General features: G+C 44.9%; 1 protein-coding gene across 1 annotated transcript in view; it reads right to left on the reverse strand.

Annotated features, from left to right (window-relative positions):
- C8B (complement C8 beta chain) overlaps positions 1 to 11158 on the reverse strand; it is a 40084-nt gene extending 28926 nt beyond the window's left edge. Inside the window, exons 1-3 of the mRNA XM_059898777.1 lie at positions 11067 to 11158; positions 4250 to 4406; positions 1145 to 1286 (exon numbers count right to left, since the gene is read on the reverse strand). Of these exons, the coding sequence (XP_059754760.1) occupies positions 1145 to 1286; positions 4250 to 4406; positions 11067 to 11158 (391 nt within the window). The remainder of the gene's footprint in view (positions 1 to 1144; positions 1287 to 4249; positions 4407 to 11066) is intronic.
- Between the last annotated feature and the right edge of the window lie 1111 nt (positions 11159 to 12269).

Raw genomic sequence — 12269 nt, forward strand, 5'->3', positions numbered from 1 at the left:
AAACTAAAAGCCCGCCCAAATAACCATTATGGCTTTGGTCAGAATCATGGAACACTGGTCATAATGAGTCCATGGACACCCTGTAAAAGTCTTTCAGATTTATTGGATGGAGTTTCGCATTTGCAATAAGCCCTAGAAATTGCGCTAAGAATCACTAATTCTTTCTGAAAAGATCCCTAAGCACAGTCTACATGGTTACAGAGAATGTAGACAGTTGCAACTCCCATCTAGGTAATTTGGGTCAAAATACTCTTATTTTTGCTGGAGCCTTGGAGAAACAGGCATATGTTTGCCTGAATGCGCTAGAGGAATGAATTGAAAAGACAAGTGTTTACTTAGCTCCGCGGCTGATGATTATTCATTTGTGTGCTCCTTCCTTCCTTCCTTCCTTCCCTCTGTCTGCCCGTTCATCTGTCTTTTTTTTTTTTCCCCTTGCTTCCTTTAATCAAAAATGTTTTACTGACTATCTCATGGGTTAAGGGTTATGTCCTACTTGGTGATACAGAAATGCAGGGACTCTCTCACCAAAGAGCTTTCAGAGATAAATGATGCTACCCCCCCTATTTAACTGTTGCAGGTGGCTTTGCTACATTGTATTTAGCCTCAAACCTCTGAGAAAGCCAGCAGAACTCATGGTCTGCAAAGAGCTTTCACATCCATTGTGTCACTTGAAGCTTATAGCAAACTTGTAAAGTATTAACATCACTTCTGATTTTCTGTTTGGAGAACCAACATGTGATAAGGTTAAGTGGCTTCTCTAAATTACAAAGTCAAAGTAATATTTAACTCGGGATTTCTGATTCTAGCACACATAATTTTGGTGTCCTTAATGTCGGTGAATGTAATTTGAATTCCCCAATTCCTAATTGTACCTCCTCCACTTACCTGCTATATGATCTTGGGTGAGTAACTTCTCCAAGTCTCAATTTCTCAGTTTGTAAAATGGGGGTAATATTAACACCTACATGGTAGGGTTGTTTTTATGAAATGATACGTGTAAAAAGAGGTCAAGGAGGGCAAGGAGGCCTCCTGACCTGACACATGACCCTGATCTTCAGCACTAGGCAATAGCCAGTCCTCCCATCATCATGTGCCATTGGCTCACTTGATAGCTTTCCCCTCCCACTCCTGTGTCCCTTTATACCTGTCTGCGCACACACAAAGCCTTCACATCGCACTTGACTTCTGCACGGTCTGTTGGAAACACAGTCTTCAACTTCCTTGTCAGAGAAGCTGCACGGTTCCCCATGGAACTGAGAGGGCTGGAGCAAGTAGGCATGTCTGTACTGTAGCAGAGAGGAGCAAGGTGAACCAAGGGCAGAGCCTTGGAGACCTGGGGAGCTAAGGGGTACACTTAAGGATCTATATTGCCATTGGCTGGTTGTCTATTTCAAATAGACTTGGAGCCCTCTGAGGGCAGGGACCTTATCTTCAATTTCTTCATCCACAGTGATCAGTAAAGATTTGCTAAATGTGAGGAAAGCGTGGGCTTTGGAGTCAAAGGTAGTAAGTGAATTGATGCAGCCAGTTCAGTCTTTCAGCTTGATTAATCCAATGGGTTGATTCAAGTATTCTCATTTACTAAGTAGCTTATAACGCAAAAGCATGCACTTTGGAGCCACTGACTCTGATACTTTCTAGTTATGTGATATCAGGTAAGTTACTGAAGCATTGTGATCTCAATTTACTAATCTATAAAATGGGGATAATGAATTACCTACATGTACAGTTATGGAGTTTCAATTATGAGATATATATGAAACCTCATGTTGTCTGGTACACAGTAGGCACTCAATTGCTTATGCTTATTTTTCTTTTTAATGATTAATAATTTTTAGCAGTCAATATTTCTCTATCTCTAGATTGTTTATTCCAGAAATACTGATTGGATTTCCAAAATTTTGATTGAGCCACCCAGTGTTGAAAAAGGTAGGTGCTATTTATGCTTGTCTGTTTTTGATCATAATCATGCCCTCTGGGCTGCCCTCGAGGAGGCTGCAGATGGTGGTGGTGGTGATGATGGTCAACACCAGGCGGTGACAACACAGTGCGACGGGTGCCATGACAGGGGCAGTACAGAGTGCTCTGTAAGCGCGGAGGGGAATCCGCAGTGCAGCCTTAGGAGACGGGGAAGCGACATCTAAGCTGAGCCCCAGAGGATGAGTAGACATGTCAGGCAAACATGGAGAGCTGGCTGAGGAGGGGGGAGAAGGGCAATCTGGGTGGAGGGAACTGCTGTGCCAAAGCTGAGAGACTAGAGAGTATGCAGCTTGTTCCAGGAAAACAAGAAGAAATCCATCACAGCTGGAGTGAAGAGTGAAGGAGGGAGAGTGGTAAGAGATGGAGGGAGACATAGCCAGGAGCAGGTGAGGCAGGGCCTCCCGGGCCTCAGGAAGGCTGGATTTAGTACTTCATTACGGGGAAATGAGAAACCACTGCAGAGGAAGGAAATGATCAGATTTGGGTGGCGTCCAAATGCTAGCTGCAGTCAAGATTTTGGTACCACCAAAGGGGGCAAACCAGGATAGCAGCCCCTTTACAGACTGACATGTTAACCAGCCACAGTTATTACGTGCATGGTATCCGGAAATCTAGAAAAGAAACATAGACAACCATCCACCCATGCTCCTTTGCTTTCCCAGAGTCGTTCTTCCTGGAAGGCAGAGGCTGGCAGGACAGCGATAAGGTCTGCAAAGAAGATGCTAGAAGACTAGCCTCAGGCACCAGAGACAAAATGGGTTTGAGGAGTGTGGAGATGACAGAGGAAAGACATCTCCCAATTCCAGTCGAAAGGTTTTGATGAACTCCCAGCCACTGACCTGGCAGACAGCAGTGATGTCCACTGAGGGACCATGTGTAGCAAAGTCTGAGCGCAGAGCTCTGTCTGGCTGAGTGAGTGGATGGGTGGACGGCTCATGCTGGGTCTTCCTGGTTTATGATGCAGATGAAGCAATTATCCAGATAATTGGATCAATGTTGATCACATCAGCAGTAATGCCTACTTTGGGAACTGAATGAGCCTGCCTGGCTCTCCACATTGATCCAATTAAGCGTGCAACTGTCCTGGGCCTACTTCCACAGCCTCTTTAGAGTCCTAGCCCACGGCTGGTTCAGTTTCCCAAGGAGCCGGGGAAATGAGAACCGTTCTCTTTTCTCTGACACATATCCTGCTCTTAGAGCTGGCTCCTGGGTCAGCCCTCCTGTGACAAGGAAGTTCGAAGAACAAATACTGCAGAGACTGTGTGTTTTGACTTGTAGAATGCTAGACAAGGAGGCCAGTGGCCTGAGTTCAAGGTCTGTTTTTGCTACTGGGTGAACCCAAGAAATCACTTACCTGCTCTGGGTCTCTATTTATCTATCTGCCTAACAGAAAGTGTAACAATTATCCTCCCTTCCTTATAGAGATGTCAAGAAATATGATGAGAGCAAACAAATATGTTTATGGAGCACCTCTTACATGCTAGACATTGGCCTATACACTGAAGATACAGTATTGAATAAGTTTTTAAGTGCTCACCATTTAATGGAAAGACCAATAATAAAAGAAAAGTAAATGATAAGTGTTAGGATAGAGGAGGAATAAGGAGCTATTCTAGTTCATAAAAAGGTATCTATCTAAGGGCAAGGGGGGCTGAGAAGTCAGGGAAAGCTTCTCAAAAGAGGCGGCCGCTAAGCAGTTTCAAATCATGAGTAGGTGTTAGCTGGTGAAGGAGGTGGAAAGGTCACTCCAGCCTAAGAAAGCAGCATGAATAAAGGAACAGACAGTGTGAAATGGTCAGAAAAATACACGTGTTCTGTGTGCTGGCATGGGGGATGTTCTACAGAGACGTAGGCCCGGTCTAAGGCATGGGGGGGCCTTGAATACCATGAGTCTGGACTTGATCCTAAGGGCCATGCATAGACTTTGGATGTCCAAGCTGGGGAAAGACTGGCCAGACTTTCATTTTCAATAGCTCCCCTGGTTGCACCATGAAAGATGGATTGAAAGAGCAAGGTTGGAGGTAGGAAGTCTAATTAAGAAGCTGCTAATGGGAGCAAGGACAAATATGCTTGGCAAAAATCTGAAAGATCAAAGAAAGGATCTGATTGCTCCTTGGAAACTCAGAGGAATAAAATCCATTAATTAAATCAGCCAACATTTACCCAGGTCCTACTATGATGCAGGCACTGTCAGTAATGCCTCAGCCGATCTTGCTGAGGATTAGGGCTCCTGGAAGCTTAGAGGTCTCCCAAAGGCCTGGGTACCTACCCTTTTCTTCTGACAGGGATCACATATGGTCCAGGAGGACCAGCTGGACAGTTCGCAATCAATAGGCATTGAGGTGACATCCACACTCCGCGTCTGTCTAGTCTTGGCAAGGCTCTCGTTGACTGCATTTGACTCAAGAGAGGGTGGCCTTTCACCCCTAAAAGGTCATCATAGAGAAGAGAGTCAAGTATCAGAAGGGAATTAAATATACATCCAACCACCTGTCTGTCCATGCAATAAATATATATTTGCTCATTTGTGCAAGGCTATTCCTTTATCAGTCATGTATAGGTTAATTCATTCAACAAGTATTTGTTGAACCCCCAGTTACTGCCTGACCTTATGGCCAGCTAGGGTCAAAAGAGTGCGGAACTCTGGTCAGAAGACAGTCCATCAGCAGCTGGATCATCTTGGTCGGGTTTTTCAACCTCTGTGAGCTTGCCTTTTCTCACCTATACAATGAGAGAATCATACCTAGCTCATTAGGCTATTTGTAGGATTAAATAAGAAAGTATACGTGAAAGCACTTTATAAACTCTAAAGTGCTTTAGATATGCAGGGATTACAACCACAGCCTGATGTATGACCTCCAGCAATACCCTCCCCGTCTTGGGGCCTCTGTTTTATCCCCTGGAAAATGAGAAGTTTGGACCAGGTGGTCTTTAAGTTGCCCTCTCACATTGTGAGTCTATGAAACTCTTTCTGAGAACAAACCATGTGCAGGATACTATGCTAAAGAGGACACAGAGAATTATAAGACAAGGGTTTTGCCTTCTGGAACTCACAGTTTCGCTTAGGATAGGAAAAGAGAAACATGCCTCACGCCTTAGCTCTTCCGGACTTTATCCGGTAGGCAAGGTTTTTAAGCATGCAGGCTCCACGGTCAGAGCTGAGCTTTAGGACATCACTGTGGCTGCAGTACGGAGGCTGGATGGAGGTGGGAAGAGCCCTGAGGCAGGAAAAGCAGGTAGGAGGCTCGAGCAGTGGTACCAACGAGTGATGTGAGCTTGCACCATTGCAGCATCCAGGCGAGAGAGAATGGGGAAGACAGACTTACTAGATGATTCTCAGGTGAAATGGATAGAGTGATGGGTAATAGGATGGGGGGTGTGGGTTAGAGAGAGACACAGGTTTAGGTTGATGCTGGTTTCTAGTTTGAGTGGCTGGGTGCGTGGGGAGCTCAGGAGCAAAGGAATTTGTCGAGGATGATGGAGTTGGGACAAGCGGAGTTCCAGGTGTCTGTGGAACACCTACGTAGTAGAGTCATTTGATAAATAGTTCCGACATAGTTTTGGAACTCAGGAGAGGGATTTGTACTCGGGATACAGATCTGATCATGAAAAGCTTTGGGAGAGGATAAGACTGTTCTTGAGAGACGCCGGCCAAGGACAAGGCCGTTGGCAACATAAGCACAACCAGCTGACAAGGAGAGACTGGTGTCTGCCAGGCCAGGGCGAGGACAGTACGTAGAGGTGGGTAGGGGAGGGGGTGAGGCCAGCGGGGGGGTGGGGGGAATGGGAGAGGCAGACGGTGTCACGTCTGCAGAGCAGTCAAGCAATATGAGATCTGAAACCTGTCTAGAAGGTAAGGCAACACTTTTTGTTGAGTTCCTGGCACCCTTGGGACATCGAGTAAAAGAGGGAATGAATGGGCACGTTATTTAATCTGCCTAGGCCTCTGGTTTCCCCATGTGTAATACGATGGGTATATTATGGTTTCTATTTTTCTTGCATCTGAAAGAATGTATAACACTGCAAGATTCTTTGTAATTTGTGTTTCTTTTCAAGGTAAAAAGGGACAAGAGAAGAGAAAGAGGATTAAGATTTGTTGAGCGCCCAGGACGTGTCAGATCCTGCGTGAGATGTTTCACCCATGCCATCTCATCTAATCCTGACAGCAATGCTAGCAGGCAGCAGCCCTCCAGAGAGATGAGGGAAATGGCCGAGAGCCATGCAGCTGGTACGTGGTCATGCTGGGGTCTGAGCCGAGGTCTGCTCAACTCTAAGTCTCCGTTAGGTCCGTTTCTCTATGCTGCCCCTAGGAGAGCCAGGCCAGCATCCACTCTGCCAGTCCCCTCCACCTCCATGCAAGGCCTCTTGCATCCCTGTGTCCAAGATTCAGTCATTGGGCGGAGCATCACATCGTTTCCACTGTCTCAGAATTTTAACATATCACTCCAGACAAGGTCACTAACAATATACATTCTCACTTGGCAAGAGTCCTGAAAAAGAGGATAGTATTAACTACAGTGAAATCTATCTCCATGACCACCCCAGAGACCACCAAAAATCAATTGCCTAGTAAAGCTGGATCTTTAATGAAAGGTCAAAGACTAGTGGGAACCACAGATGGAGTCTTTAAAATGGTTACTTGAGGTAGAATGCTGCCCAGCATTGGCGGGGGCGGGGGGGGGGGGGGGGCGGGGCTTCAGAATGTGCTCTCATCTACTAATCTGCCCAGGTTTGACAAAACAATATTGCCTGTGATTTGTCTTCTCCTGAGTAGGTATTTGACAGCTCTGCAGGGTATCCTCTTTCTGTTGCCACTAAGAAATAGTTACATTGTCTTTTTAGCAACTTTCCACCCAATTCAGGCCACAGTGGAGACTGAGTAGATAAGTAATGTGCACACACGCTATTAAGAATCACGATTATTTTCCCCTCTGAGATGTGAAAGCCTGTTGATGGGCAAGATGATCACTTACAGAAGGAACTTGGTAAAAAGTGGTTACAACCACCAGATCTCTTTTCATTATGGAGGTGGCAGTACAATGAGGTAATCAGCTGAATAAACAGCATGTTTGTAAATTACATTGGATAAATGTGTGTGGTTTATTAGTACTATAAAATGCAAATCTGAAAGCAAGGCTAGCATTAAATTGCATCTTTAATTCCTGGGACTAGCATGGACCCAAGAGAGGACAGGGGCAGTCAGGACCTCTATGTATGGTTATTATAACACGTGCCTTCACGCTGTGAATTTACAGAGATGAACCAGATGGACGTTCCGACCAACTGCCTTGACTTCTGTCATTCAAGATCCTCTGTGTATTTTTAATGTTGAAAAATTAAACATGCCCAGAGAAGTACAGAAAACAAAATAATAAATACTCAGGTAATCACAACACAGGATTGGCAATTGTTAACACTTTGGTACACTTCCTTCAAGTCTTTTTTTTTTTTAATAAAAAATAACCTTATAAATTTGACATCTGTGGTTTACACCAGCCCCAGTTCACTTTCCTCTCTTCTTCAGAGGATACTACTGTCATGAATTTGGAGTATATCCTTCCAGCTTTTTAAATGTTTACATACATACATATAGACACAATACATAGCGTTGCTTTTGTGAGCTGCACTCATACTGGACATAGTATTCTAAAACTTGCTTTTGTCAATCAACATTGTATTTCTGGCCTATCCATGTTGATTCATAAAGAGGTCTTGTTCCTTCCTTTTATCTACATGTTCCATCTTAAGACATACACTGCATTCAACTTATTCTTTTTCTTTTTGAAGGATGTTTATACATTTTTTTCATGTTTTGCAATTGCAAACAATGCTACAGCAAACACCCTTCTACAAGTCCTTGGAACATATCCTCTACGTAAGGACTGGCAAGGAGGTACCCGCCATTCCTCGAGGTGCATGGAAGGCAGCTGCCAGCAGAAGGACATATTTCACTTGGTCCCTGTCTCCTACTCTCTTTCTAACAGGAGTCTCTGATCAAATAAAGATGGATCCATCGCGTACGGCAGGATTAGGTCAGCAGTAAATTGCGAGCCATAAGCTTACCTAGACGGGGTGCATCAATATATTTTGGCTTTCTGAAGAAATGCCCTGACACAACAACTTTCTTGTCACACACAATTTGTTAGGCAGCTGCATCCTTTGCAAATAGCATCCTTCCTCTTTTCTGGAAGGGGCATCTTCTGGGTGGTGGATTTTCAATTTCTCTTCTCTGTGTCATTTGCTATTGTAGACATGAAATTTAAAGCAAACTCTCAAGGCAGCAAATGTGTGGTCCAGGGACAGAGAAATGGCCTGGGAGTCCAGCACATCAGATCCACAGTGCAGGTGGAGAAGAGATAATGCATTAGCAAGAGGCAGAAAGACACAGGGACATACAGGGGCTCTGGAACCAGAAAAAAACAGATATGAATCCATATTCTGTTATATCGATATACTAAGTGAGGAGCCTAGAGATAGTTATCTCTCCAAATCTCAGTTTCCCTCTCTGTAAACTATAAACAATAGCACTTATCTCAAATAGCTTTGAGAATTAGACTTAATATACCTAAGTGCCTGGCACAGAGTGGCAATAAGCAAACATAAGTCTTAAGATGACATAATGAGTATTTCATTTTTTTTTTTTTTTTTTAATAATTCAACATCTCCATCTTGACTGATAGCAGCCTCAAGTGATTCCTTGTATGGAAGAGACTCTTTTTTTAAAATTATTTATTTATTTATTTATTTATTTATGGCTGTGTTGGGTCTTCGTTTCTGTGCGAGGGCTTTCTCCAGTTGCGGCAAGTGGGGGCCACTCTTCATCGCACTGCGCGGGCCTCTCACTATCACGGCCTCTCCCATTGCGGAGCACAGGCTCCAGACGCGCAGGCTCAGTAATTGTGGCTCACGGGCCTAGTTGCTCCGCGGCATGTGGGATCCTCCCAGACCAGGGCTCGAACCCGTGTCCCCTGCATTGGCAGGCAGACTCCCAACCACTGCGCCACCAGGGAAGCCCCATGAGTATTTCATTTGACTTGATTACAAGAGTAACTAAAAACAGAAACCTTTCTTAGCTGGTACAAAGGAGGTCTCAGCATTTCCTGTTGCAGAACTGAAGGCTATTCCTCCACTTCGTGTATGGAATTCAAACACATGCCACGTTCAAGACTGCTCCATGGGATCGTGGGCAGAGCCCAGAGCACTAAACCTGGATTCAGGTAAGGGTTTGAGACTCATGAGATGTGAATGAATCTCTCCTCTTCTCTGAGGACCCGTTTGCTCTTCTACATAGTGAGTAAGGATAACACCCCATCTCATGACATTGCTGGATGATTAAGCAAGGTTTCCCAGCCTGTTGTCTATACTCACCCACTCACATCTCCACTTCCTACCTCTGGGTGAACTTCCTAATACATAAATCTGACTGTGTCGATCAATCCTTTGCTTAAAACCCTTCCATGGCTCCCCACTGCCTAGAGGATAAGGTTCAAGCTCCTTAGCTGGTGTATGGGCACCCCCCCCCCCCCGCCCCAGCTCCACCCAGGATCTGTCTCCTGCTGACTCTTCCTTGGTCCCATCTCTGGCAGCTCCCCACTTTGACCTGTGCTCGAGGCTTACTGAAGCAGATGTGTGGCTTCAGGAACAAGCCAGGCTCTCTCATCTCCGTGCCCTTGTCTATGCCGCTTCCTCTGCCTGGAACACCCTTCACCTCCTTGGCCATTTGGCAAATACCTATTCCTATGTAAAGATTCAGCTCAAGCATCCTCTCTTCCAGAAGCCTTGCCAGATTCCATCTCCAGTAAAGCCAATCACTCGCTCTCTTGTTTCCCACCTGCCCCTGTGCTATTTATTGCAACAGCACACATAATATGTGCTCACATGTTGGTTTTCTCCATGAGAACATGAGCCCTTTGTGTGCTATTCACTTCTGTAGCCTCAGAGCCTAACAAGGGGCCTCACATAGGGGTCCATATGTAGGGTGGCTATGATCCCTTTAAACCCTCCATTCCAGACACATTTCCTTGGATCCTGATGGACACATAGGACACACAAGGAAGGCCTTGGCTTCTTTGTTCTTCTCAGGGCCAAGTTGAGAGTCTTGATAATCATAATACCTATTATTCATTGAGTGCCCAATGGGTAGTGAACACTCATCACCCTAGTCTCAGGGTGGTGCCCAGTGGGGGCTGAGTCCTCAGCAGAGCTGACACCAGGGGGTGCGTACAACGGGTAACAGGTGCTCCTCCCATGGGAGACTGTGCGCACACAGCTCTTATGGGATGAGTAAGAGGAATGGCATTAACAGTCCTTCCTCCCACGGGATGGCTCACAAGGAGCCTAGGACAGCTGACAGCTTTACCCTCTGATGGTAGCGGCTTCTCCTGTACCAGAAGGATCCCCCAATTGCCATGTCACTGGTGCTTCTTTCAGTGGAGCCCAAGTTTGAACTTTCACTCAGATTAAGTTTGAGCTTTCAACTCAGATATTTTTTTTTTAGCCTGTTTTGCACCCTATTAACAAATACCCCCCAAAATTATGAAATAAATTAGCTAGCATTTAACTGCTGTGAACATCTGGAATGTGTGCGTGTATGTGTGAGAAAGAGAGAGGGAGAGCGAGAACGAGAGAGAGAGAGAGAGAGAGAGAGAGAGAGAGAGAGAGAGAGAGAAAGAGAGAGAGAGAGAGTGCGAGAGCCTGAGAACAAAGCGTTTAGGTTGATGAGCAGGTAGGGTAGGTCACTTTCATGTTAAAATCATTGTTATGAATTGGCTTTTTTCCCCATACATAACAACCCTTTTGCATAAAGAATCATGCCAAGGCTTTGTTCAGAATACAGAACAAGTATTCTCAGCATGACAAAATACATTTAAACATGTCAGTTTCCTACAAGAACTTTTGTTGAAGTCGGTCGCTGGGTTCCACAACAATCTGAAGAGTTGTTGATATTATTTTATCAGACGCATACAAATTGCTTCAGGAGATGTTCCTTATTTAATAGGCATGTGACAAGGAGAGGGTCACTATGATGTGGCTTTATATTCCCCGTCATATTATTGATCAGGGAGTCATTCGGAACCGTCACTTACCTGGAACCCGGCAAACTGAGACATGCCAGGGCAGCACAGAGAAGAAACAGCTCTGCCGGTGCCCTCCAAGCCCACACCCTGGATGTCTTCATCTTCTCTATGTGACAGGAGATCTGACTGAGGCTCCTGGATCCATGAAGAGCCTGCACAGGGAGTGCTACTGTCAGCTTCTGTCCCCAGAGAGCAAACAGTTGGGCAAAGTAAACAGAAAGCCACCAGTAACCAGAAATGCCTTAGACTTTGCACGGACAGAAGGCTTATCTGTGACTCCAGAAACCAATGAGAATGATGGAAAAATATGCTGCAGCTTGGTTTTTATTCATGTATAACAGACTCTGGGGTAAGCAGCTGAGAGGACAGACGGTTAGTGAGGCAATAAGTACTGGGCTCCAGGTCCGGACTGCCTGGGTTCAAATCCTTTCTCTGCCACAGCTTTGGGACCTTGGGCAAGTCACTTTACTTCTATGCCTCAGTTTCCTCACTTGGAAAGTGGTGAGGATTAAATAAGTGCATACAAATAAAGTGCTTAGAACAGCCCCGTGCTGGGCACTCAGACATGTGAGCTATTGTTACTCAGTAAATACAGGGTCTGGAGTCAGACAGGCCAGGCTTTGAATTCCAGTTTGCCTCTTTCTAGCTACGTGATTTTGAGCAAGTCAGTAAGAGGCTGTAGAGCTCTAGAGCCCATCTACCTGAGTTCAAATTCTCTCTGTATCTTTCACCAGCTGTGGACCCAGGGCAAATTATTAACCTCTCTGGGCCCAAATTTCTTCATCTACAAAACAGGGATAATAATAGTACCCACCTCACAGGATTGTGGTGAATATTAGATAAATTGAAATATTTAAAGCACTTTGAACCGTGCTGGCACATACTATGTTCTCTCTCTATAAGTGAGATGACATTTTTTTTTTTTTTTGAGTTGACATTTTTATTGACTCTCTTTGATTCTGTTTCCTCATATGTATATAAACTGGGAGGGCTCTGCCTACCTATCACTTAGGGTCAGGAGGGTTCAGATGAGATGCTAAGTGCGAAAATGTTTCACAAATAGGCATTATAAAAATGATAACTGTATGAGGCTAATTAACCAAATACGTGTTGTTCTTATTGTATAACTTTGGTAGGACTTTATTATATTTAGGGAGAAATAGATGGCTGCCCTGACCTTGTTGGGAAGTGAAGTATAGTAGACGATTGGTA

The sequence above is a fragment of the Balaenoptera ricei genome, chromosome 1 (assembly GCF_028023285.1).
Source record: "Balaenoptera ricei isolate mBalRic1 chromosome 1, mBalRic1.hap2, whole genome shotgun sequence".
In the NCBI taxonomy this organism is placed as follows: Eukaryota; Metazoa; Chordata; class Mammalia; order Artiodactyla; family Balaenopteridae; genus Balaenoptera; species Balaenoptera ricei.